Here is a 27,348-nt window from a genome sequence, read left to right as displayed (position 1 = left end):
CTGTCTCCCCCTTCTGAAGATGCCTGGATAAAAGGTGTTTTATAAGAGCCCCGGCAGCAGGTGATTAAAAGCAGTGACTAATTGTGCTCTCTGGGAAAACAATGAGATGCTGGCCGAGGAAAAAGCTGGTAGAAGCGAGGGCCCTTTGGTCCCACCTGGAAAACGACGAAACTGTTTTATGGCCGCTTTGTTCTGACATCACAGACACTTCAGGAAATAGCCTTACACCCACCCCCACACAGAACCGCCCTTGTAACAAGGATGCATGAGCAGAGACACCTGTCTGCCCCTGCAGAGCAAGCAGCACCTGGTCCTGGCGGCCCAGCTCTGCCTGGAGTGAGGCGCCTTGCCTCTGCTCTCCTGGGCCATCCTCCACCTTTCGGTTCCTCAAGGTCTGGCTTCCTTTCAGTCATTGTCAGTCAGTCAACAAATATTTACCAAGCACCTACTATGTGCCGGGCACTGGGCTGAGAGCCTTCCTAACAACAGGAGTGATAGGCATTTACTAAGCACCTACTATGTGCCGGGCACTGGGCTAAGAGCCTTCATCATAATAATAGTAATAGCAAACATTAAGCACCTACTGTGTGCCAGGCACTAGGCCAAGTGATTTACAGATATGATCTCTTTGATTTTCACAACCCTGGAAGGGAGGTGCTATTATTCTCATTTTACAGATGAGGAAACTGAGGCAGACAAGGTCCAGTGACTTGTCCAGGGTCACCCCGCTAGCAAGGTCTGAACTCAGGTCTTGCCCCCAGGCCCAGTGCTCTAACCCCTGCACCAGCAGCGGCCTCTAGAGCAGTGTTCTCCAGGACAGGGCAGGCTTGATGCCCAGGGGTATGTGATCAGGCAGTCGGTGGGTCCCGGGGCTCACCTCCCACAGTCACACTCTCCACTGCGGCGGCTCTGACCCGCCCCTCCTGAGCAGCGGGGGTGAGGCTGATGCCTCGACCTGGGCTCCCAGAGCAGCACAGCCCCCCACCCCCCAGTGGTACCACAGCTGCTTGGGATAGCCCCAGCACCAGAGCTCAGAAGCCTCACTCCCTGACCCTGAACTGACCCGAGGGAGTGGTTCCAGAACACGCAGACCGGCTTGGTTCTTTCTTCCGTCTCCAGCAGAGTGTACTCGACCAGGATGGGGCGTCCCGGCTGGCCAGGGGGCAGGACTCCCTCGCTGTGCAGCAGGGTGCTCACGATTGGGGTGTTAATGATGGGCCGATGCGGCAGTCTGGAAGGAAAAGCAAGAGAGCACAGGTCACGGATGCCGTGAGGAAAGACAGTGGCTCCTTCCTGCGTGCAGAGGAAGGCCAGGGTCACTCCCTGTTCTCAGGTCCCTCCAGTTCTGGCGGGCTGGGTCCGTAGGAAGTCCACACGGTCACAAATTTGGAGACCATCTGGCCCATCCCTCATGTTAGAGTCACACAGAGAGTGACCACCAAAGGTGGGATTAGAACCCAGGCCTCTGCCTTCGCCCTATTGCTCCTTCCACTGGGCCACACTGTCCTCACAGCCCTGACCTCTACTCCAGAGCACCTGTCTGGGCCCCTGGGGCAGGGTATAGGGGCGCGGCAGGGACAGGACGGGGCTCTTGGTCCTGGCTGCTGCGGAGGGTACCCTGGGGTGTCTCTGCCCAAGGCAGGTGTCAGGAGAGCCCTCTGTGAATGGGGCAGGCTCACTCTGGCTTGGCCCAGGATCGGGGCTGACGGGGCCCCATGTCCTCACCGCAGACTCCTCCGGTCAGGGTCATACTGCTCCGGCAGCAGCTGCCCAAGGGAGCGGTAGATGAGGACCAAGGCCACGGCATGTTGGCTCCACTCATCCGACGGCCGCTTCCTCCTCTTCAACAGAGGGTCATCGGTGATGGGGTCGGCGGGGTCGGCTCTGGGGGTCACTCTGTGCTTGGAGGGCTTCACCGTGGGTGTGTCTGCAAGATTAACGCCAGTGCGTCAGAAGGGCCGGGCTGGCCACCAACTGCAGATGAACCCGCCTCCAAGAGTGGCTGGGTCCCCCCATCTGTGTCTGTTGCAGCCTGGCTTCGCGGCCCAGTTCCCTCCTCCTTGCCTTTGAGAAGGCTTTCTCCCTCTTCCCATCTTCCCAGCCCCTCTCAGAGATTCATGGGGACACTGAAGAGACTGAGGGGCTTGGCGGTAGGAAGAGCTCCGAGGCCCACGCCCAGCGGGGCAGGATCACAGCCTAGACGTCCCAGAGCTTGGAAGAATCAGGCCCGAGTTCCCAGGACCCCAAGGACCTCAGAGGCCACCAGGGACAGCCCCCGCTTGGAAACAAAGGGAGGAAGGGGACTTCCTCAGGGTCACACCAGCTTCAAGTATCAGGGGTGGGATCTGAGCCCCCATCCTCTACCGCCAGTGCTGGGGCTTCCTCGTGGCCTGCTGTATGTTTCTTCTGCCTCGTCTCTCCTGACAGAGTGTAAACCTCCTGAGGGGGCTCAGACTGTGTGCCCAGCGCCCAGCCCAGGGTCTGGCATGCAAGAGGCAAAGAGTAAATGAGCTGCCTCAGCAAGCTGGGGAGAGGCCGGCCCTACCTCTCCTGTCCAAGGCCTGGAAGAGATGGGCAGGGAAGAGGACGGAGGACTCCAGGTCCTTGGGGTGGTCCTGCTCAATCTCGCTGAATCGCGGCACCCTGGCACCCGTGAAGTTGGACTTGGCGAAGATGTCAGCGGCCAGGACTGGAACAGAACGGCCTTCATCAGGAGTCGGGGCCCTGGGGGCACACCCGAGATGTCCTAGCCCGGGGAAGGAGCTTGGCCACCCCCACCCCCACCCCAGGCCTCTGTCCAGGTGCTACTTGGAGAATTTGGTCTGGACTGCCTCCTGGGGGCCGCCCAGAGGGGAGAGGGTGATGAGGCCCTGATCCCTGGGCTGAGATGGTGGCAAAGACCCCTGGCCTGGGGGAAAGGGCATCCCGCTTTGTATCATGGACCATTTGGGCAGCATGACGGAGCCCTGGGACCCATCTTCCCAGAATTATGTTTTAAAGGCACAGGATTACCAGGGAAAATGCAGTTATGAAAATGTTAAAAATAAAAAAAACAGGTTCACTGGTTAATCCAAGGTTGAGCCCTGTTTCAGATGGCCCCTCTGTATCAGCAGAGTTCCCCCCAGGCCGGAACGGCTTTGATGACAGGTCTAGAGGTCTGCTGGCAGCCAAGGGCTATCCTGGCTCATGGAGGCGCTGACCACCGGGGCTGGGGGGGGGGGAGGGCTAAGACAGGTGTTTGGGGGCAGGGAGTTGGAGGAGTGAGGCCCACACGCCCACGGCCCGGGTCAGCAGGGTGACTCCCCAAGTCTTCCTTGTCCTGCTGGACCTTGGGGGGGAATTTAGGAAGTAAACACCAGGACCCCACATACACCCCTCAGCCCACGGCGGCGCCATTAGTGGCTTACTCATGTTGGCCGTGATGATAACAAAGGGCTTCATGTAGGTTTTCCTCATGTTCTTCACCAAGTTGTAGAAATAATCCTCATAGTGCCGGAGCAGGTGTGCCGTGCCCCCCTCAGTCCGCTGGATCTGCTCCCAGGAGTCCCGGTGGGCGGGGTCCAGCAGGGCACTGCCTGCCCGGACCAGATTCTGGAGGGATAGGAGGGCCAAAGTCACCTCCAGGAGAGCCGCTGCCTCATCTGCTCTGCAGGGACTCTTGTCCCCATTCCGCAGAGGGGGAAGCCAAGGTCGAGGCAGAGAATGGTCCCCCAGCTTGTGACACCCAGCCTGGCCCCACCGTCCCTGCTCGTAGGTAGAATGCGGCTACCACAGCGGCACAGAGAGTATCCATAACCCCCATTTCTCTCTGAGGATCACCAGTGCCAGGAAGCAGGAAGGGGACATCGAATTAGCCCCATTCAGGGGCAGGGAAGCTGAAGCCCAGAGAGGTCAGTGACGTGCTCCGTCACACAGCCCTCCCTGCCCCTGGCTAGCCAGGGTGACTCAGGAAGCCCCTGGGCCGCTCTGGCCTCCACTTTGCTCCTCCTTCAAGGACGCTCTCCAGGGTCCTGATGGGAACACAGGCCCCTGGCCCTCGGGTGTTTGCAGAAATGTTCCTCCGTCTCAAGATGGGCACTCGGGCAGCCCTGATGGCTTAGGCTGGTGACCCCTAACCCTCGAAGTGTTTCCTCCCCAAGAGGACCAAGATTCGAGATGAGGAGTTTATTGTGGTTGTCAATGTATAAAGCAGGAAGTCCTGTTTTCCGCAGTCACAAGATCTGGGTTCAAATCCAGCCACTACGCCTTACAGGCTCATAGATTCAGAGCTGGGAAGGACCTCATCAGTCATCTAGTCCAACCCCCTCATTTTCAGATGAGGAAACTGAGGCTCAGAGACAGGTAGCATGAGGCTGTAGATAGAAGGCTGGACTTGGCATCAGGAAGACCTGGGTTCGAATCCTGCCTCAGACACTTATTGCTGTGTGACCCTGGGCAAACCATGTCACCTCTGAGAGGCTCGGTTCTCTCCTCTGTGAAATGAGGCGGCTGGACTCAGAGCCCCCCGAAGGTCCCCCAGCTCTAAATCTGCGAGCCCCTGATGAGGCATTTGGCCAGGGTCACTCGGTGGTCCCCAGGGATCTGAGCCCTGGTCCTCACTGACTGAGTGGCCCTGGGTAGATACCTCCTGTCTCAGGGCTTCAGTCTCCTCCTCTTGTAAAAACAAAGGCTGCAATCTGCCCTGGCAGAGGGAGTGTCCACGCAGATGGGACCAAAGATTCCCCTCAAACATCTCCCTACTGGACTGTAAGCTCCATGAGGACGGGCAGGGGCTGTATTTTGTCTAAATGCCGTGTCTCTACTGGCACTCGGGAAAGGTCCTGGAATCAAGGCTTTCCTCCCCTTCCATGTGGGATGGAATCCCAGGAGGAGCAGGGGACCTGAGGTGGGAAGCCCTGGCTTCGAATCCTGGCTGCAACTGCTTACTCAGCTTCTATGGCATGCATTTACCACCTAAGGCAAAGTCTCAATTTGTTCACTTGGAAAATGGGCCCATGGACACACACTGCTCCCTCACAAGGCTTTGGAAGGTGCTTTGGAAGCCACAGGCTCAACCTGGGCATCTGCACATCGAATTCTGGGGTGAAGGACGGCACGCCCCTCTCCTCTGGCCTCCCCCTCCCTACCTCATTGAACTCCACGTCTCTGGTGGCCGCGAGGTCGAACCCTTGCTGCTGGCTCTCATGCTGAAGCACATGGGTCATGATCTGGTAGGCGGTCCGCACGTCGTTCCCATACAGGACGTCTGCAGACTTGGTGGCGTTCTCCAGCATGCGGACAATGTGGATTGATTTGTCCCCATCGAGTCTGGTCTCATTGCGATGGATTTTTTCATTCTGAAACAGGAATGTTTTAAATGTTTTTAAAACGAATGTTTTAAATATTTTTAAAACGAATGTTTTAAAAGAGCCAATTTTAGCTAATTTTTTTTAAATTTAAAATTGTGGCTGTAAACATAACCCCCCTAACAGCACCATTATTATTATTATTATTATTGTTATTTTTTGCAATTGGGGTTAAGTGACTTGCCCAGGGTCACACTCTTAGTAAGTGTTATGTGTCTGAGGCCAGATATGAACTCAGGTCCTCCTGAATCCAGTGCTGGTGCTCTATCCACTGCACCACCTAGCTGCCCCTACAAGCGCCATGATTTGACCCCAGTGTGCACTCCCCCCAACCATCCACATCCTGGAGGCACTCCACACCTTAGTACCAAACAATCAGTAGTGAGCATTTATGAAGCACCTCTGAAGGGCCAAGCACTGGGCTGGGCATGGTGCCGTCACTGTTTACGAGTGTACCCCTTGGCAACCTTGGCAGACATGCCTCCCTTCCCTTAACTAGGCTGGGTCTTGGACAATACAAGGGGTCCATCCGAGGACCTGTACCCAGAGACTGATCTGCTGGAGGTGGGAGGGGAGAGCCGCTGGAGCTTGGCCTCCCCCAGCACAGCCTTCCAGAGCCCCGTCATCTCTCTACCTTGACAGAGCTCAGCAGGCGTCCAAAGTAAACCCCAACAGAATTCCAAAAACCTTTCACAGATGCGAGAACCCCGGGCATCGGTGCCCTGGCACTGGCACTCCACTTGGATGCCTCCATGTGGCCTTTGTCAGAGCATGACCTCCCCCAAGCACAGCTAGGCCAGTGGGGACTTGAACCCAGCCCCAGAGATGGGGAGCCTAGTAGCTGGGCTGTTGTGCGGAACAGGACAGAACGGGGAGAAGTCACAGCGCCTACACTAACCCACGCGGTGTAACAGCTGAAGCACGGAGAGCGTGGCATCAATGGACAGAGCACCTTTGGTGGTACCATCCTGACTCAGAGGATGGAGTGCCTTTAGCGGTGCCGTCCCGGCTCAGATGACAGGGAGCATCTAGTGGTGCCGTCCTGGCTCAGAGCGCCACCCCAAGCCTTCCCCTCTCCTGTCAGGGGGTCATCCTCTACACAAACCCCTGACCCGGATTCATCGCCCGCTGGCCACATTCCCACTTACGAGGAGGGGAGGTCACCCTCTTACCATGGCTTTCAGGCCCAGGAAGGTGGACGTGGTGCAGTTGAAGAGCTCAGGGGGCAGCCAGCCCTTCTCGCTGCTGCAGTGACGGATGGCGTTCCCTGGCGAGTCAAGGCAGATCAGCGCTTGAGAGCCTGCGACTGACCCGCCAAACAGCAACATGCCTCCTGTGCACCAGGCCAGGGCGGAATGGGCCCCGCCCTCAAGGGCTCAGAAAGCACATCCACATACATGGAGACACACCAAAAAGGATAACGAATAAATAAATACAAAGGGATGCCAGCAGTGGCAGATCAGGACACGGCCCCCCAAGCAGCCTTGGAGACAGCTGGGCATTCCAAGAGATGGGGGGAAGGCAGAGAGCATTCTAGGCATGGGGGACCTCTGAGGCAAAGGCACAGAGGTGGGAAATGAAATAGCAAATGGACAAGTTTGGCTGCAACAGAGCGAGAGGGAATAACCTGAAATCACCAGGGACAGGCAGGCTGGAGCTAGGCTGAGAAGGGCTCCAAAGGGCAAACGTGTTTGATTCTGGAGGTAACAGGGCATCAGTGAAGCTTCTCAAGCAGAGGTGTGACATGAGCAGACAGTGCTTTAGGAAAATCTCTGGAGAGGGGAGAGCTGAGGCCGGGTGACTGACGTGGTGGGGGCCTGAATTAGGGAGGCAAGCGCGAGGGGAGACGTGGGGAGGGACACAAGAGATGAAGGGGAGATAGAACTGACACAGTGACTGATTAATGCTTCAACAGGCACATATGGGATACAGTGACAGAAAGCTAAACGGCCTCTGCCCTCAGGGGGCTGATACTCAGCTTGTACTGAGTCAAGGACGCTGCAAGTGGAAGAGGGAGTAGATGCTCATTCATTCACCCACTCATTTGTCCACTCATTCACTTATCCATTTATTTGTTCATTCACTTATTCATTTCACGCTTTCATTTGTTCATTCATTCATTTACTCGCTCACTCATTCATGCACCTACCGCTTCATTCATTCACTCATTCACCCACTCATTTATTCATTCACTCATTCGCCCACTCATTCATTCATATATCCATTCATTCATTCATCTAATGAATAGTTACTAAATGCCTAGTTTACGTGCAGGGTACTTGGCTAGCTGGCCCATGTAGAGGAAGAAAAAAGCCAGACAGGCTAGCTGGGGAATCTTCTATATCCCAAGAGACCGCCTGGCTGGTAGAAATGTTTTACTGCAGTGTGGGCACTACGAAGCAGAGAAAGCAGCCATGGAGCTGGGGCAGTGGGCCTGGGTTTGCCACTGACAGTCCGTGTGACAGCTGGCCAGACCCCTACCCCCCAGGTCTCAGTGGGCTGCCTCTTGCTCATGGGGCAGCCATGAAAGACGTACGTGGCAGGCCCTAAGGATGCCAAGGAACGGCAGGCATCGCTGGTTATCCCACTCGCTAAGGACCTCAGCGTCTCCCTGAAGGATTCACCAGGGCTCGCCCATGCTCAGGGAGTGCTTGGCCATTCTAACCAGCCTCCAGCTCACCTGCTGGCTTATGCCCTCGCCCTGCTAACCACAGAGGCTGGGACCACTCCACACTCACACTTACCCACAGATCCCTTGGGGCAGGGCACGGCCGCTGGCTGCCCAAACTTAGTCTGCGGCCACCAGATGCCAGCCTCAAATGCACGGGGACAGCCACTGTAGATCACTGGAGCACACCGGAAAAAAACCCCAACAAATACATGTGACTATTGTGTCTGAAATGCGAATCATCGCTCCCTCGAGGCCTCTTCACAAACAGATTATCAACCTTCTCCAAGCAGTATCCTGTGAAACGTCAGCCATGCTCAGAGTGGGCCTCGGTTTCCCCATAGGCAGGGCAGGGAGTGGGGCCAGACAGCCTCTAACATCCCTCCAGCCCGGCTCCAGGACCGTGGCTCTGCCAATGCTGGATTTTTGCTGGCCTGGGGCACGCCACTGGAAAGGGTTGGCTGCCCAGGGAGGGGGCTGGGAGGGGAACTTCACAGGACGTTTTATCAACTATTCTCCTCTCAGCCCCTGGGCCAAGTGCTTGAAGGCAGAGATCCCAGTGGAAGCCAAAGCAGGAGACCACATTTCAGACCCTTCCTGCAGACAGGGTGGCGGGGTAGGGAGAAGGCTCGACAGGGAATCAGAGCCTGCGGCTCAGCCTCGCTTGGCCTCTCCTGCCTGGGCGACCTTTGGCACATAGTTTCCTCTCTCCCAGCCTCAGTTTCCCCCTCTGTATAACAAGGGCATTTGGCTGGCTGATCTCTGAAGTCCCTCCCAGATCTATGAGTCAATAAGCTTACGATCCCAATGACACCAAGTCCCCTTCAAAGCTCTAAAAGTGGGTGCGCTTGGGATGCAGGTTCTCTGCCCGCGGCTGCACTGTCAGTGCCCAGGAGGGGTGGCACCCACCTTCGCAGCCCTGGGTGGTCACTTCGGCAAAGGGATTATCACAGCGGTTACACTGGCGCCCAATCACCCCAGATCTGCAGGCGCATTGGCCCGTCTCCATGTCACAGGTGCGCGTGTGGGAGCCGTAGGGGAAGCAGTCACACGGGTAGCACATCTCCTGGTTCTGAGGCTTGTAGTAGTTCTCCTGGAGGAGTGGAGAAAGGGAGAGAGAAAGAGAGAGGGGAGGAAAGAGAGGGGAGGGGAGATCAGAACAAAGCAGGGAGGGAAAGAAAAGGAGAGGAAAGGAGATGAAGAGGGGGAAGAGAGAGAGAGGGGAGCAGAGAGTGGAGGGGAGATGAGAACAAAGCAGGGGAGGGAGAGAAAAGGAGACAGGGAGGGGGAGAAGAGAGAGAAGGGAAGAGAGAAAGGGAAGAAAGAGAGAGGGGAGGGGAGATGAGAACAAAGCAGGGGAGGGAGAGAAAAGGAGACAGGGAGGGGGAGAAGAGAGAGAAGGGAAGAGAGAAAGGGAAGAAAGAGAGAGGGGAGGGGAGATAAGAACAAAGCAGGGGAGGGAGAGAAAAGGAGACAGGGAGGGGGAGAAGAGAGAGAAGGGAAGAGAGAAAGGGAAGAAAGAGAGAGGGGAGGGGAGATGAGAATGAAGCAGGGGAGGGAGAGAAAAGGAGACGGGGGTGGGAGAGAAGGGAAGAGAGAGTGGGGGAAAGAGAGAGGGGAGGACAGAGGGAGAGAGGAGGGGAAATCAGAACAAAGCAGGGGAGGGAGAGAAAAGGAGACAGGAGGGGGAGAAGAGAGAGAAGGGAAGACAGAGTGGGAAGAAAGAGAGAGGGGAGGGGAGGAGACAACAGAGAGAAGGAGAGGGGAGAGACAGGAAGGACAGCGAGAGAGACCAACAAGGTATGGTTCAGGTTCAACTCAGCAAACATTTATTAAGCCCCTACTGTGTGCAGAACACCCTGTCCTCAGGACAGGAAGACACAAAGTGAGCCCACAGCCAGGCCCAGCCTCCTGGAGCTCCTGGTCAGATCAATCCAAATCGCATCCTACGTACACCTATCCTTGGCACTCAGGGCCCTCCATCAGCCGTCCTCAGCTCATTCATGGCTGCTCTTCATGCTCCTCTTCCACAAGAAATCGTTGCGGTGGATGTGAGGGTGTGACTCCTGGGGGCGCAGCTGGCCACAGAAGCCATCAGGAAGCCACGGGGGCTCACTGCGAGCCTGCCTCGACTTACCTTACACTGACACTCTCCATTGGTCTTGTTACAGTCCGGGTCAAAGCCTTTACTGACCTCGCAGTGACAGGGGCCACACACGGGGTTTCCCCACCAGCCTTTAGGACACGGGAGGTGGATTCTGTTTGGAAGTGAAGGGCATGGACTGAGTCTTTTGTCAGCAGAGGCCCCCCAGCAACCCAACGCCCACCAGGCAGGAAGACATCCCCCCAGGAGATGGGGCAGCTTCTGGGCCACAGATGGCAGGGACCCCGGCACCCACGTCTACGAGGATGTTACTGCGTGGGCCGGGTCACCACCCAAGGTTAATCACTGGGTACCTACATGTGCTCCTGGATGAACAGGAGCCATTACCAAGGGACCTTCCTTGTTCTCCAGACCCTCCCCTGCTCTAGGTTCCCTCACAGCCTAACATCCCCTGTTCTAGGTTCCCCCTGGTTCTGATATTCCCTGGTCTGGGTTCCCCCCAAAACAGATCTTCCCTGTTCTAGGTTCCCCCCCAGCTCTGACCTTCCCTGTTCTAGGTTCCCTCCCAGCTCTGACCTTCTCTGTTCTAGGTTCCCTCCAAAATAGACCGTTCCTGTTCTGTGACCAGTTTCCTGCTGGGTCAAACAGGGGTGCTCATCTGGGTGCAGCCTCCCTCCCAGGCAGTAAAGAAATGCCCTCACTTGTTTTCACAGTACTGTCCATAGTAGCTCTGCCCACATTCACACGTGTAGCCGTGTGTGGAGCTGGGTTTTCGGACACAAGTTGAGATGTGTTCACAGGGGTTCAGGTTACACACGTCCACGCAGTCTCTCCCAAAGTAGCCTAGGAGAGCAGGGAAGACCATTCCATCAGCTGCTGACTGACGCACAGCTTGGTGTCTGACACCATAGAGACCCTCCGTGCCTTTCCTCAGGGCTGAGGCAGCCCCCCGACTGCTCACAGTGGGGACTCTGGAACACGAGGGGACGGACACACACACATACACACACACACACACACACACACTCACATCTATATTCTCACACAGTACACACTCCTACACTCTCACACTCACATAACACCCACATATACACACACACACTCTCACACCCATACTCACACACACTCCAAAACACTCTCCCTAGTCATACATCTACACTCACTCACTCACCCACACTCACATAATACCCACACATCCATCCATACCCATGTACTCTGTCATACACACACCCACACCCTACACTCTCACACCTAGCCCCCCCAATACCTTGGCATGCCCCAGCTCCCTGGGCACCCAGAGGAGGGAGGGCAGAGGAGCAGGGCATGGGCTGGGGACGTGGAGGCTCCCCTCCTGGCCCTCCTCCTCCTTAGCTGAGTGACCCTGGGGAGCCGCCCCCTGGGCCTCTTGGGGCAGCCTGCTGTGCCCTGCCACTCTTACCCGGGTCACAGATGCATGAGTAGCTGTCCCAGTCATCTGTGCAGTAGCTGTGTTCGGGGCACGGGCTGGAGGCACACGGGTTGTCCAGGATGCAGCCGTCCTTCACCCTGACCTTCAAGGCGTCCTTCATGTTCAGGGTCACGATGTTCGTTGATGTCTCCCCCATCCTCACTCCCTGTGGTAAGCACACCGGGCTCAGCTCCATGGTGGGGAAGATGGGGCCAATCCCCACCTGTCTCCCCCTCCTCAGTGCTGGGAGGCCTCTGATGATGGGCCTGGGGACGGCCTGGGGGGGTGCTGTGGGAGGACCACAGATGTGAGGGGCAGAGGCCAGGGTCTGTGGCCCTGGAAGGAGGACTCACCCTCAGGCCTCAGGGATCTTGGCTGGAGCCAACTCTAAAGGGAAATGGCGTGCTAGGGTGGGCACTGGACTGAAGCTGGAAGGCCTTGGCTCTGGGTCCGACTCTCAACAGTACAAGACGTGGAGGAAGTCAGTCCCTTCCCACCTTCCCTGCTCTGGGCCTCAGTCTCCTTATCCGTACAATGGGGCCCTTCCCGTCTCCAGGGTAATTGCACTGAAAAGCCCTTGGCAAAGCTGGAGAAGTCGCCTGCAGGTGGGAGGAGCCACTGTTTGGGGGCTCAGAGCAGAGACCACTGCCGAGGGGACCTGAACACTGGCTGGTGCCCAGATGGTCTACGTTATGGTGTGGGGCAGCACGCTGGCGCCGGGCAGACACCCGGTCTGCGATTCCATCGGCCAGGCAGCCTCCTTGTGCCTGTGCCCGGGGTCTCACGGCCTGTGTGGGGCAGAGGCAGGTCTCCCTAAGGCTGAGGCCAGCCCTCGCCATTGCTACTCTCCTGCTATTGACTGTTATTCTGGTACCATGAGGAATGAAGACTTTGAAGGATTCAGAGAGTCATGGGAAGACTTCTGTGAACTGATGCAAAGTGAAATCAGCAAATGTGACAATGGTCACAATCACCACAAAGCATCAGGATGGTGGAGCCTGGCCTGGCCAAACCCACGAGGATGGGCCATCCTCTTCAGCAGAGGTGGGGGACTCTGTGTGTGGAACGCAGCACCAGACGGGGGGCTTGGCTAATGGCCAGTCTGGGCAAATTCTTTACTTTTTGTTTATTCCTCTCTTCTCTGCTTTGTTTTTTATTCTTTGTTTCTGAGCACAGGGAATGAAATCTTAATAATAATAACGGCTGGCAAAGTGCTTGACATGTGTCTTATGTGATCTGGAGAGGAAAGTGAGCTAAAACCAAAGAAGAACAGCCATGAGAAAGGACAGGAGCCCCTCGGGCTGGGTGGCACCTGGGCAGGTGAGCCTGGGCGGCTCCCCCCCGGGTGGCCGTACCTGCATGCAGCCGGAGAAGCCCCGGCGGACCGTGACCTGGTCTTCGGAGAGGCCGCCCACCAGGACGCTCCTCATCTTTAGGCCAGGAGAAGCTGGTTGCCAATTTGTACCGTGTTCTGTTGGGAAGAGGAGGCCAAGGGGTCAGGGTTAGAGGTGCCTCCAGGGGGACTGTCCACCCCTTTGTTTAGGCCTGAGCTGAGGAGCCTCCACTGGGTCAGACAACAGCCAGAGCTCTAAGGCTCCAAGGTTCCTAACCAGAGCCTCTGCTCCTGGGTCACTAGCACCTTGGCCCATTGGGGCAATCCTAACAAATATTTGGTAATGTGAATGAAGATGGGGTGCAGCGGCACAGCGATCCCAAACCCCCCATCCCCCCTGGGCTGCCTGTGGTGCCCCCCCCCCCACCGGGCAGCCCCACCCCCCATAACCCACCCGATCCAGGCCGTAGTCCAAGGTCATCACAGCCAGGTAGCGGATGTCCTTGCCATCCTTGGCGCTCTTCAGCTCAATAAGCAGATGGTGCCACTTGCCGTCACACACACGGGACCTGCCCAGCCTCATGGAGGCCACCTCCGAGGGCCCATGGAAAACAGCAAAGTCTACGTGGCTGTTCAGGATCTGTGGGAAGGAAGCAGGAGGGTCACACCTGGTCGTAAGGGGACACTTGGAGCATCTCATGGTGGCCCAGGCCTGGACAGCTGCCTTTGGACCTCAGCTTAATCTGTGCTGTCTGTGTGACCTCTCTGCCTCAGTTTCCCCAACTGCAAAGTGGGGATAAGGCTATTTGTGCTTCTGCCCTCACAGAGCAGCTGCAGGGCTCAAACCTGGAAGAGTGGAAGGGGCCTGGGCAGGGGCAGTGGCAGGGACAGCAGCGTGTCGGGCCTTCGAGGGAGGCAGGGCCCTGGACGTGGCAGAAAGCCATCAGAACCTCGATGGATTCTGGTTCATCAGACCCAGGTGGGTCCCCTTTTGGAGCACCCGAGGGCTTATGAAGGCTTTTGTCCCCAAACCCTCGGAAGGAGGGCCTGGAGGCACCATTTCCAGGGGATGGCCTCAGCAGCCAGGTGAGGGCTCAGAACTTCACCACCTTGGACACTGCCCAAACACGAGCTGGGCATAGTGAGCCAGGCGTATCCCCTGTGCCCACTTCCGTTTGTTCCCCAAAGGACCCGGATCACGGGCCCAGAAGGGAGCCCACAAGACCACGTCAGCAGCCCACATACAAAGGCAGTGTTAAGCACCAGGAAGACCAGGGCTTGCATCCTAGCTGGGCCGTTCACCAGCTGGGGCATCCTGGGACCTCAGTTTACTCCTCTCAAACTGGGCTGATGAGACCATCTATGTCACGTGCTTTGCAAACCAGACTATTCTTACAGGTTTGGAAACTGAGGCCTGATGAGAGTAACTGGCTCATCCAAGGCCACACAGCTAGCGGAGGCAGGATTGTAACTCCAGTCTCTCCTGACCGGGGCTGCTCCTGCCCTCCCTCCCCGCCTGCTTGGATTTACTTTTCATTTCTCCCTTAGATGTAGACAGATGCACACGCTGTCTCCCCTCCTTGAGGAGAGAGGCGGCTGCGTATTTGTCTCTGTTCCCCAGGACCTGGCCTAGTTTTGGGCACACATTAGGCGCCTCCTAAATGCCTGTTAGGGGATGACTGACCCAGACTTCACATCCAAGGCCCTGACTGTACAAGAAAGGTTCTGACCCAAGGCAGAAACGGCCTAGAAATCAGCAGCTTCTGGTCAGCATCGGGCCACTTGTAGCCGGGGGGTCTGCCCACCTGCAGGACAAGCCCAGGAAGGCAAAGGAAGCCAGGAAGCCAAACCATGGCCCTGGGCCCAGCAGAGTCTGTGTGTGTCAGCTGGGGTCCCCGCTACTGGGTAATTCATCCCACCTGGGGGCCAGAGAGTGGCTTTAGGATGCCAAGGATGGGTTTGGGAGGTGAGCTAGGGCAGGAGGAGGGGCAGGCCTGGGGGCCGGACCTCAGGGAAGGCCCTGCCCCTCTCAGTGAGACCACGAGGCGCAGACTGGCTCCTGGCCGGGCAGCATTCTTGCGGGCTCCTGCCTGGAACCTCCCAGAGCCAGGGGATTACTTAGGGCTTTTGGCAGGGTTAAGGAGCCCTGTCTCTGAGGCTGGTCCTGCCTGGGTGGGTGCCCACTGTTGGTATTGCCGTCCCTAGACAGCCAGCCTCTGGCATGATAGAGCCCTGAACATCAGGCCCAGCTTGCTCGGCAGGCCTGACTGGGGGCATGGGTCACCATGGGCCAAGATCTGGCCTGCCCTCCTCCTTCTGGTTAAGGGGGAGCTCACAAATCCCCCAGGAAAGGGGGATGTGGCAGAGAGCCGCCACGAGCCAAAGGCTCGTTCACACAGAGGCTAAAAGGAGACGAGAGGGGGCCCATGAGGAGGCCTCTTGTTGGACACAAACATTGAACTCCTTTATGGGGCAATGACCACTGAGCCCTGAGAGCCAGGGTCTACTGGTCTACCAGAATCATGGGCCCCATTTCAGTCTGACCTCTGACGTGTGTGTGACCAGTCACCTGACATTGGTATGAGGCCACGCTGGCTCTGGGATCAGAGGACCCAGGTTCAGATTCTGGCTCTCTCACATCTAGGCCTCAGTTTCCTCCTCTGTAAAATGGGGGAGGGGTGGACTCAATGATATCTAAGGTCTCTTCTAGAACTAAAACTATAACTACAACCTTTCTGAAACCAACTTTTTGTTATGTCATTTTTCAGTCATGTCTGACTCTGATCCCATCTGGGGTTTTCTTGGCAGAGATACTGGAGTGGCTTGCCATTTTACAGATGAGTAAACTGAGACAAACAGGGTGAAGTGACTCGCCCAGGATCACATAGCTAGGAAGTATCTGAGGCCAGTTTTGAACTTGGGAAGATGAGTCTTCCTGACTCCAGGTCCAGCACTCCATCCACTGAGCCACATAGCTGCCCATTTATCTCTGCCCTACTTATCCCATTCTTAAAATGGGCTAATAATCTCCTCCCTCCCTGCCTCACAAAGCTATGATGAGGAAAGTGCTCTAGAAGTCCTAAAATGCTGGGAAATGGCCACTGGGGTTATGTTTGCTCCTTTGTTTTGGTCAGGACCTGTAGTTACTTGGGTAGGGATGCACAGCCAGGGTGTGCATGTCAGAGATAGGCCTGGAACCCAGGGCTCCTGACTCTGAGGTTCTGAGGTTCTAACACCTAGTACATCACAACATCCGTTGTTTTATGCATTTCACATTTGAGGGAGAGGAGGCCAAAGCAGTCGGTCATTTGGAAAGCGCAGGCTGAGCTCACGTCATTGCCTGGCATTCCTCTCTGTGACCTGCATGTATACTTTCCTCCACAGCAGAGGGTGGAGGCCTTCCTTCTGTGCTCAGGCTGCTCAGGAAATGGGAGAGATCCACAGACTGACAGAAATAGAGCCACAGTTTCCAAAACACCTGGGCTGACTTATCCCAGAGCTGGGGGGATCTTCCGGCCCTCCCTGCCTCCAGTGTGGGGCATCAGGGAGAAAGAGGCCTGGTGGTGGGAGAGCCCTTCCCCGCTCCAGCTCCATCCCCTCCCTGGGATGGGGGGTGGTCCTCCTATGGCCTTTCACCACAGGGCAGGGAGAACAAAGGGCCAGAGGGGGGCTGGTCACCGGGGAGGCTGAAGCTCCAGCACTGACCTCACATGTGCCACTCACTCCCAGCTGCCACGGGGGCTTCAGAAATGCCCACCCCCCCCTTACCTGGAGGCTGATTTTCGATGATGTCCCCGCGTTGGCCTCCAAAAGAAGCCCGCTCTCTTTCCGGGTCCGGAACATGAGGCCGAGGTACCAGGGCACCGAGATGGTGACGTCTAGATCCCCCCAGAACACGAGGCTCTCGCCGCTGAAGCGCTGGGGGTGAGGCATGGCTAGGAAGGGGACAGAGACAAGGGTTAGGGCGGGACGTCTGGGCCACCCCAGAGAGCAGAGCGACCGCAGGAACGCCGGTCAGGTCAATGGGAAGACCACCAGGCACCAGACCTGGAAGGGAGCTCAGAGGCCACTGGATCCAGGCCCCCTAGGGCCCAGAGGGGGCAAGAGACCAGCCCAAAGTCACACAGCAAAAGAACCAGGAACGGAACCCAGATCTGGGGATAAAAAGTGACAGATGGAGCCTGGCCTCAAGGCCCTTAGAGCCTGCTGGGAGGGGAGAAAAGAGCTCGGCAGAGACACAAATCCTAGGATTAAAGCAAAGAGAAATTAGGAATGGGCGATTTTGTTACTACCCTGATGGCTTTAGCACTTGTAAGACAAACTAGCCAGAGCTCTCCATTCCCTACTCTCTCCTGTAAAGTGACCGCTAGGCCACACCCCAAAGGCCTTTCAGAGTCCCTGGGGTGAAGGGTCAGCTGGGAGAGGTCAGGGAAGGCAGTAGAGCTGGGCCCGCCCATTGCTGCCTCGACTACGCCCGCTGACCCCGATGAGGGACCTCGGTGCCAGACGACCATGCACCCCTGGAGCAAGAAGGGTCAGCAGCTACCTTAAAGGGCCAGGACAGAGCTGTGCCCAGGCCCAGGGCTCTCCGGCTGACCTCTAGCATCCTCTGTTCCCAGCTGACGGAAGGGGTGGCAGAGACAAGCCCGGCCAGCCCCCCTCCCACAAGCCCAGAAGCTTGGGCCATCTTCTCACAACCCAACACACATCAGAACAGAAAGCCCATCACCCATATACACCCTGAAGAAGGTAACGCTGCCTATGCCTGAATACCTCTATTCCCAGGGAACTCACTACCTCCTGTGCCCTTTCTGGACAGCTCTGATCAGTCACCTCCTGTGACCTCCAGCCTAAAGCTGCCTCTCAGCACTTCCCCCTCCACCAGTGGTCCTGGTTCTGGTGGGGGCAAGCAGAGGGAGGTGACTCTCTCCTCCTACTGGCCATCTGTCTGGGATCCCCTCACTCTCCCCTCTTCCCACTACACATTCTCAGTTCCTGGTGGGGTCTTCAGAAGATCGAGAGAGCACAGGTCTAGACCAGGGGCCTCAGCGGCTGGAGGGAGCTGTGGTCCAGAGACGGTGGGGTTGGGCAGGAAAGGGGCTTCTCCAAGGCCACAGTGGAAGCCCAGGCCTCTGGCTGCTCTCTGGCCAGCCTTACCACCGACCCAGGCTGCCTTTCCTATTCTAGTCAGAATTACGATGTGGTGCTGTTACTTTTAGACGCTATTTTGAGAAAGCCAAATTCATCATTGGAAGAGCAGCCCAGGAAGGTTCTTTTAATCCTGACACACAGAAATCCAGGTGACATTCCAGGCCTACGACACACGCCAGCCGGCCAGGGCCTCCTCTCCTCTCCTCCCCAGCCCCAGGGACCCAATAAAAAGCAGCCCAGGTCAGGGCCGCCACCCCCAAAACAGCCAGGCTGGCTTCCTGTAGAGGGGGGCATGGCCCCGCTGGCCCTTCACAGTGATTTCCTGCTGGGGTGGACCACAAACAGCCTGTGTTTTCTTTGACAGAACAGCCCACCAGGCACCATGACGCTCCCAGCAGGGCTGGACGAGGGAAGGCCTCCGGCCGCTGACCACCTGTGAGACCTGGGGCTCCCCCAGCCCTCCTGGAGCCTGTCACCTGACTGGTAAAATGGGGGGAAATCCAGGGTCCCGGCCATGGTCCCCAGAGCGTTGTTGGGAGAACGGAGGGGGAAATGAGAGAGGGTGGGTAGAGCAGATGGAAGACCTGGGTCTGAACCCTGCCTCAGACATGGATCAGCTATGTGGCTCTGGGCAGATCACATGCACTCTTGGAGCCTTGGTTCCTTCATCTGGGAAATGGGCACAGCAGTACCTCATCTCACAGGGCTGTAGCCAGGTCCAAAGGAGAGAACGTATGGTGGTGGGACAAACGAGGGACACCCCAGGGATCACCGGCAGGGCCCACACTCTAGTGGAGGTTCTGCATCTACCAAGCCAGCAGATTCCCACCACACCGCCATGCCTCCGTCTGTCTGTGCTGGGGGGCATCAGCAGAGACAGACAGCCGGGCGCCTTCCACGGCACTTGGCTGCCAGGCGCTTACAAAGCGCTACTACGAGGAGGCTGATGGGGCGCCATTGATGGGGAGAGAAACATGGTGTGGGGGGACCAGCAGCCCAGACATGCCTCCTCTGAGGGGAGGGGCGTGGGGGCAGACGGTTGTCTCATCTGGGGATGAAGTTAATGCTACTATAGGTTGAAAACTGCTCGTAAGGAGACGACAGCCCTGTCGTGACCAAGACCTCAGGGCCAAGCCAGAACACTGTCCAGAGGAGCAAGGAAGAGGCTTGGGGGTGGGGGGGCAGGGCTCACTTATCGGGCGCCAAGGGGGCGGGCCTCAGTTTGCTTATCTCTATGAGGGAGAGACTGAACTAAACAAAGCCTAAGGTCCCTGCCACCTGTGACGTTCTCTGTTCTCTTGTCCTAGGCCCCTCCCAGCTCTGACATCCCCTGTTCTAAGGCCCTCCCAGCCCTGACATCCTCTGTTCTAAGGCCCTCCCAGCCCTGACATCCCCTGTTCTAAGGCCCTCCCAGCTCTGACATCCCCTGTTCTAAGGCCCTCCCAGCCCTGACATCCCCTGTTCTCAGGCCCCTCCCAGCCCTGACATCCCCTGTTCTAAGGCCCTCCCAGCTCTGACATCCCCTGTTCTCAGGGTCTCCCAGCCCTGACATCCCCTGTTCTCAGGCCCCTCCCAGCCCTGACATCCCCTGTTTTCAGGCCCTCCCAGCTCTGACATCCCTGTTCTAAGGCCCTCCCAGCTCTCACATCACCTACTCTAAGGCCCTCCCAGCCCTGACATCCCCTGTTCTAAGGCCCTCCCAGCTCTGACATCCCTTTCTAAGGCCCTCCCAGCTCTGACATCCCCTGCCCTAAGGCCCTCCCAGCTCTGACATCCCCTGTTCTAAGGCCCTCCCAGCTCTGACATCCCCTGTTCTCAGACCCTCCCAGCCCTGACATCACCTGCTCTAAGGCCCTCCCAGCTCTGACATCCCTCTTCTAAGGCCCTCCCAGCTCTGACATCCCCTGCTCTAAGGCCCTCCCAGCTCTGACATCCCCTGTTCTAAGGCCCTCCCAGCTCTGACATCCCCTGTTCTCAGACCCTCCCAGCCCTGACATCACCTGCTCTAAGGCCCTCCCAGCTCTGACATCCCCTGTTCTAAGGCCCTCCCAGCTCTGACATCCCCTGTTCTCAGGCCCTCCCAGCCCTGACATCCCCTGTTCTCAGGCCCCTCCCAGCTCTGACATCCCTGTTCTAAGGCCCTCCCAGCTCTGACATCACCTGCTCTAAGGCCCTCCCAGCCCTGACATCCCCTGTTCTCAGGCCCCTCCCAGCTCTGCCATCCCCTGCTCTAAGGCCCTCTCAGCTCTGCCATCCCCTGTCCTAGGCCCCTCCCAGCTCTGCCATCCCTTGTTCTACGTCCTGACTGTGACATCCCCAGTTCTAGCTCAGACACTGGACCCATGGACTCCTCCCTGCTGCCCCAAGCCCGGTCCTTACCCTGCTCACAGTTCTTGCCCCCGTACCGCAGTGGACAGTCACAGATGTACGTGTTCCATTTGTTCACACACGTCCCACCGTTCTGGCACCAGATCTTGTCACAGTGGTTCTCCTGTGCCTCACAACCTGCCAAGGACAGGCACACCTTTATCCCAGCACCGTGGGGCCAGGATGGACACCCCCTTACAGCCCCTCCATGAGTGTGTTCTCATCTGGTCCTCCCCGCTGGCCTGGGAGCCTGTGCCGACCCATTGACCAGATGAGCAAAATGAGGCCACGCTGGCAGCAGGGTCTTCCGATTTCTATTTCCAGGGTCATCCCTATGTGGGGTTTCCTTTTAACTTCAAACCCAGTTACCGGCACATCCTGGAACTGTGGCCATGGGGAATTGGACCCAGCTGAACCAAACCCGAACCAAACCCAGGCCACTCCAAGAATGTGAGTGAAAACTGAACACATCACAGCCTCCCTGCCCAGCCCCGGGGGACACCGGTCCTGGCCGCAGCTGGCCCAGAACCTGCAGGGTCACCGGGAGCTTTGGGGGCAGCGCCTCTGAGTCAGGTAGTCCTCAGCTCCATCCTGACTGGCTGACCCCGGGCAGCTCACTCCCTCTCGGGGAGACGCTCCAGATGACTGTCTGAGCCGCGTGCGCAGAGAAGCCTCCATCACCAACGTGGCTGACAGCAAATGGAAAAATCCTTTGTAGGGAGTATTCATCATGACCACTCACTCTGTCACTTTGTGGTTTAAAGAATGCTTCTCTTGTCACTCACCAGCATGGAGGGAGAAGCAAGTATGATTGAGCCCATTACACAGGTGAGGAGATCAAGGCTCAGTCACAGGAAGTGAGCTACCCAGGGTCACATGGCTAGGAAGCACCAGGCTGACACTCACACCCAGGGCTTTTGACTCCAAGTGCAGCCCTCCAGCCATAGGATCAAAGCTGGGTGGACCTCAGGGGCCACTGAGGCCAGCCTTCCTTTTATAGATGGGGAACTCGAGACGGTGAGAAGTGACATGCCCAAAGAGGCAGGATTTGAACCTGGGTCTGCTGACTCCAGCCAAAGCTTTCCCCACTGTACCTGCTGAAGACACTTTCCTCCATCTTGGAACATGATGGCTCTATCACCATCCCCACTCCGGCCCTATCCCCAGCTCCATCATATCACCCTTTCTGGGAGTGTTCTCCCTGCTACACACCAGCAGGCCCCTCTGGAGGCTCTGGATGTGCCGGGAGACGGAACAAAGCCCAGCACGCTCAGCTCAGCTGAGTTCAACGAAGGCCGCTATGTTGGAGTGTGGCTTCCTCAGTGTACCCGGCCATAGCCGTGCACCCATTTTTAGTCTGGGCCGCCTGCGTGGCTTCCTCGGTGTACCCGGCCACAGCCGTGTACCCATTTTTAGTCTGGGCCGCCTGCGTGGCTTCCTCGGTGTACCCGGCCATAGCCGTGCACCCATTTTTAGCCTGTGCCCTACGGCCCCCTCGGGCCAAGAGAGAGACTGCGGAGTACCTGCTCTGGTGCCATTGTTGGCAATAAAGCCCTCCATGTCGATGGCCTGGTTGTCAATGGAGAGGTTCCTCATACAGCCGATGAACTCTCTGTTGCGCACCGGGAAGTCCTCCGGCAGGTTGGGGACGCCCCCGAGGAGGAGGGGGCCCGTCAGGTCCAGGGACCTAAAGAAGCCAAGGCAAGCATTTGCACAACATGACCCTGCTGGTGCCATCTGGTGACGACACTCCCTTGCTCTAACACCTGCAATGGCTCTCTATGTTCTGCAGGAGAAGATGGGCACTGCCCCAATGATCTGGCCCTTAACCGTTCTTTCCAACACTATCACCCTATGCAATGCAATGTGCATTCCAAACAGTCCTGGGCATTCCTTCTGCCCAGAATTCCATCTCATCTCCCACCTCCAGACATCTGCCCAGGCTCTCCCTCCTGAAAACGCCTTCCTCCTTCACTTCTCCTTGGCTTCCTTCAAATGAGACAATGTCAAATATCCAATGAGATGCTATGTGTAAAGTGCTTAGTGCCTAGAACCTCGTAAACCTAGAACCTCGTAAACCTAGAACCTCGGAAACCTAGCACCTCGGAAACCTAGCACCTCGGAAACCTAGCACCTCGGAAACCCTCGCTCTGGTCAGTTCAGGGCTGCCTCCTCTGGAAGCGGGCCGCTCCCCCCTTTGTCAGTTTTCTTTCCCACATCTGTGTGGATTTCTCTGTCCACAGTGGATCCCACAGAGGATAAGTGCCTTGAGGGCAGGCGATGCTGTGGTTTCTGTATTTGGGTCTCCAGAGCCAGCTCAGTGAGTGCTGAATAAATGTTTAATTGTATTTTCATTTATAATCTGCAGTCACAGGACTTAAAACTGCAAGCTAACGTGACCCTTTGGTCCCACAGAAGGGCTGGGCTGGGAGGTCCCCTCAGCCAGTCCCTTCATTTCAGAGGGGAGGAGACTGAGGTCTGCGCTCTAAGGTCCCCCCAAACCCGGCCTGTGGTACCAGGTGCTGCCCTCCATCCTCTGAGCCAGGTGGCCGTGCTCTACGACCCCCGACACTGTTTATTTTGAGTTTTAACCCTAGGTATAACCAGGGAGGTTGGGCACCTGGGTGGCAACAGCTGCTGCTGCCAGGCCAGAGGAGGGCACCAGCCTCTCTCCCACCCTGAAGCTGCCTGGTGCAGGGGGAAGCCCTCAGCTTGGGTGGGCATCGGCCGCCAGATGCCCCTGCCTGCTCAGAGGCTGCGGGAGCGGGGAAGCTGACCTAGGCTGAGGCTAACAGAGGTCAGGATCGCCGCAGCCTTTGTCTCCCTGGCAAATCCTGCCACGCTCTGGGCTCCAGGATCAGTGGGAGAGCGGGGAGGGGCATTGATTCCGACCCCCTCATCTTCCAGATGAGGAGACTGAGGGACAGAGAGCTTTGTAAAGGACGTGCGAGGGTCTCACTCCAAATGCAGCCACAGTGCATCTCCTTCCCCCAGAAACGTGAGCACTCAGGCAGGTTAAGGATGCTGGGCCAAGATGCTACTTAACTCCAATGATTGCTCATAATAGCAACAGCCCAGAGAACAATGGTAGAGGACGTCTAACACTGGGTTCCACCCAGTTCTGACAGCTGGTTTTCAGGAATGCCCTGAGGCAGTGGCCAAGCCCACCTATGGGACCCTGTGACCACCCCCCATCCCTCCAGCCTGGCCTCTGGTTGAGGGGAGGTCCCCAGGGGGCTGCCTCCATCCCCAGGGCCTGAGGGGAGACTTACTTCTTGGTGCCTGTCTGGGTGCCCTGGGCGGCACAGCTGTAATTGGCCAAGAGGCCACCAAAGCGCACGGCCACGGCCGTATCACAGTCATCCACAGACACCACAGACACCTTTTCTCCAGAGGGTCCGTGAGGGATTCCCAGCCTGCCAATGTGGGGCTGCGGAAAAAGCAGAGCCAGAAGCCCCAGAGATTTAAATTAGTCATGGAAACTTAGGGTTAGGATAAGCCTTAGAACAGGGGATGTCAGAGCTACGAGGGGCTTTAGAACTGGGGATGTCAGTGCTGGGAGGGGCCTGAAAACAGGGAATGGCAGAGCTGGGAAGGGCCTCAGAACAGGGGATGGCAGAGCCAGGAGGGGCCTCAGAACAGGGGATGGCAGAGCTGGGAGGGAGCTCAGGACAGGGGATGGCAGAGCTGGGAGGGAGCTCAGGACAGGGGATGGCAGAGCTAGGAGGGGCCTCAGAACAGGGGATGGCAGAGCCGGAAGGGGCCTGAGAACAGGGAACCATGGAAGGTTTGAGAAAGGATGAAAAGGTCTGGAAGAGCTATCATGGAGAGAGCGCAGGTGAGTGAATTCAGCAGACATAGAAAGATTGCCTACACCAGTGAAGGCCTGCTGAGATTACCCAGCGGCATCTCAGAGGACCCCATCAGCCTCATAAAAAATGATGAGCCCAGAGGAGGGCAGAGGGCGACAGTGGCCCCCGTTTAAAAAGCACCTTCAGGCCTTTTCCCTTTGAGGCAGATTGTTTGAGTGTGAATATACCCATTTCACAAATGGGGAAACCGAGACTCAGTGAGATGAAGTGACTTGTCTGAGGTCACACAATGGTTAAGTGTCAGGGGGAGCTTGACCCCAAGGTCCTGCGGCCTCCTAATTTCTTACGATGCTCTTGGCAGCTCCGGCTGGCCCTCAGCCAGTCACGCCTCATCTGGGGGCAGCGGGGCTGGGTGTTTAAGCCTGACAACAACTGGGAAGAGCTTGGCAGGGGTCTCTACAGCGTACAAGATTCTGTTCCATGTGATGTTTCTCCCTGGATGTCTACACTGCAGGCCTAATGACTTGGACCAGCTTGGTCAGGTGTGGCCCCAGAGGAAGCCAGGGGTTCTCCCCCAGCCAAGAACAGTCCTGGGGTTCCAGGAAACAACAGCAACAAGTCATCGCCACTTGTCAGAAGGAGCGAAAGCATCACGTTGGAGAGAGGAGACGAGGTGGGGAGTGGCACCCGGCACCCACGGAGGGACAGTAGCCTGGGCACGGGCTGGGAGGGCCAGATCAGGAGGCCACTGGTTGGACTAATCCCTGCCGCCCCTTTTGCTTCTGGGTGTCAGGTGCTCCAGTCTGAGGAGGAGGGGGACATTCTGGAAGGAGGGAGGTGGGGCACTCGCTCCCCTTCCCCAATCACCTCTGCCTCAGTTTCCCTCCACTGACTCCTCCTCATGGCTCTGGCAGGTTCTATAATAGACCCAGCAACAGAACTCCATTCTTGTTTGATTCTGGGAAGTCGGGACCCCCTTTTCTCGATGGGACACTGAGGCCCAAAGAGGTTCATCTGCCACAGCAGGAGCCTGGCACACGCACAGGAACACGAGAGGCTGAAGACCAGTGCTTGGTGCAGGGTTTGTCCAGGGTCACAGGCTGGCAAGGATGGAGGGCAGGAGTGGAACCAATGTTCTCTGACTTGGAATTCAGGGCCCCCCCGGCCACAGTCCACGGGCCACCCCCTACCCTGCTCTCAAAACCGTGCCCTCCCAGCGGTAGGTGTGCCCAGCATCCAGAGAGCCGTCTCTGAGCTTCTCCAAGCCCACCATTAGCCAGCAGCCACCTTGTAATTTACATTTTTGGGGAGGCATATCAGACAGGGAGAGGAAGGGCCTCTGCAGCATTTCAGTTCAGCAAGGCTTTAATGAAGCTAAGCTCCTGTTTACCAAATTACAGTGGCGGTGAGACTGCTGCTCAGACACCACTGCCGCCAGGAGGGAGGGCGGTTGGACAGCCCAAGGGGCGCCTGGAGGCGCCTGGAGCCGGGGATAGCGGAGGGCAGCAGAGCGGCTCCAAGCCGGGCCCGGGGTGGAGCCCTCCTCGGCCACTGTCACTGGGCAGTGCCCTCCCACCCTGGCGTGTCCTTGGCCACTCACGGAACATTTGAGGACCTTGGTGTCCCATCATCCAGCTGCCACAGCCTGCCCCTTCTTCTGTGTGTATCTGTACACTCATGCCATCTCCCCAGTCAGAATGGAAGCCCCTTGAGGGCAAGGGCTGTTCTGGCTTTTTCCTTGTGTCCCCATGGTCACTTACTGATGGATGGTGACTTTCACTCCAGAGCTGGAAAGGCCCCAGATGTCAACTGCCCCCATCTTCCAGAAGGGCAAGCAGAGAACCAGAACAGCTCAAGGTCATGCAGACAAAAACAGAAGTCAATCCCACAGCCTTTATGAAGCACTTACTGTGCGCTGGGATTTGAACCCCAACCCTCTGCCTCCTGATCTGAGCTCCTGCCACTCTAACAGCTGACCTTAGAATAGGGATTGCTGACCTCACTGATGTCCCGGCCTCCGGGGTGGTCATCTGGGGAGACTCCTTCTTAGAAGCAGGTTTGTAAATTCATGAAATAAAGCCAAGTCAATCGAATACATAAAATACACTAAGCTCCCAGTCCCAGGGGCAGAAGGCCTGGTCCAGGGGGCCTCAGTGCACTGTTACCTGTCCCAAGGCCCATGCTGGCCGAGTACAGAGATTTTTATGGGCACCACCAATCCATGAAGAGTAGGCAGGGACCCAAGTCAGCAGAGGGACTCACTCACAGACCCATGAATTATCAGTCAGTCCAGGGGCAGGGGAGCTCCCGGATGCCTGATCCCCCAAATCCCCCAGAGAAACACCATGACTTGAAACCTTCCCCTGTAGGCAAGGGAGCGTTAATGAAAGCCACAGAACCTCAGGCCTGGAAGGGAGTCAGCTCCCTTCTCCTTCTCCTTCCAGAGAAAGCAGCTGCCCCCAGGGAGGTGGGGGTTGCCTAGGGCCCAGCGGGGCACACAGGGCGTGTATGATACAGTGGACAGAGTGGTGGGCCTGGAGTCAGGAAGACCCAAATTCAAACCCAGCCTCAGAACTTACCAGCTGGAAACTGTTTGCCTCAGTTTCCTCACCTGTAAAACGAGCTGAATAAGGAAGTGGCAACGCCCTCCTGCGTCTCTGCCAAGAAAACCCCACACAGACACGACTGAAATGACGAAGCAGCAACAAGAACCAGGCAGACGCTGCCATTCTTGGCGGCTGCATCAGTTAGATCCCTCCGGGGACGAGGATCTCCCAGTCCCCAGGGACGCCCAGCGGCCTCCAGAAAACACTCCTGGTAAGGAAGCTAGGCGCCTGGCCCTCGGCGAAGCCCTGGAGATGGGAGCCTGCCCTCAAGGAGCTTACGCTCCAATGGGAGACCACACAGAGGTGACCTGGGAGCGGAAGGCCAGGCTGACTGTTTAAGACTCTGCCCCCTTCGCATTGCACCCACTTCTCCAGACTCATCCGCTCTGTCCAAGTCCATCACGTACATACACCTGTTTAGCCGTCCCCCGATTGACGGGCAGCTACCTTGTTTTGAGGTCTCTGCTTCCATGAAGAGTGGTGCTATAAATGTATTGGTGCACGAGGGGACCATT

The 27,348-nt window shown here is 57.1% G+C and overlaps 1 protein-coding gene across 1 annotated transcript in view; it reads right to left on the bottom strand.

Annotated features, from left to right (window-relative positions):
- Positions 1-27,348, bottom strand: part of CELSR1 (cadherin EGF LAG seven-pass G-type receptor 1) — a 155,116-nt gene that overhangs the window by 18,250 nt on the left and 109,518 nt on the right. Inside the window, 18 exon segments of the mRNA XM_020977381.2 lie at positions 1,064-1,231; positions 1,726-1,927; positions 2,546-2,689; positions 3,408-3,591; positions 5,127-5,336; positions 6,518-6,612; positions 8,090-8,191; positions 8,923-9,106; positions 10,151-10,271; positions 10,819-10,960; positions 11,556-11,730; positions 12,920-13,006; positions 13,009-13,035; positions 13,352-13,537; positions 16,666-16,832; positions 20,428-20,553; positions 21,939-22,102; positions 23,688-23,845. Coding sequence (XP_020833040.1) covers positions 1,064-1,231; positions 1,726-1,927; positions 2,546-2,689; positions 3,408-3,591; positions 5,127-5,336; positions 6,518-6,612; positions 8,090-8,191; positions 8,923-9,106; positions 10,151-10,271; positions 10,819-10,960; positions 11,556-11,730; positions 12,920-13,006; positions 13,009-13,035; positions 13,352-13,537; positions 16,666-16,832; positions 20,428-20,553; positions 21,939-22,102; positions 23,688-23,845 — 2,642 coding nt within the window.

The sequence above is a fragment of the Phascolarctos cinereus genome, unplaced genomic scaffold (genome assembly GCF_003287225.1).
Source record: "Phascolarctos cinereus isolate Bilbo 61053 unplaced genomic scaffold, phaCin_HiC Scaffold_1;HRSCAF=81, whole genome shotgun sequence".
Taxonomy (NCBI): Eukaryota; Metazoa; Chordata; class Mammalia; order Diprotodontia; family Phascolarctidae; genus Phascolarctos; species Phascolarctos cinereus.
Note: the sequence above shows the minus strand (reverse complement) of the source record. Positions and strands in the feature narration are given on the sequence as shown.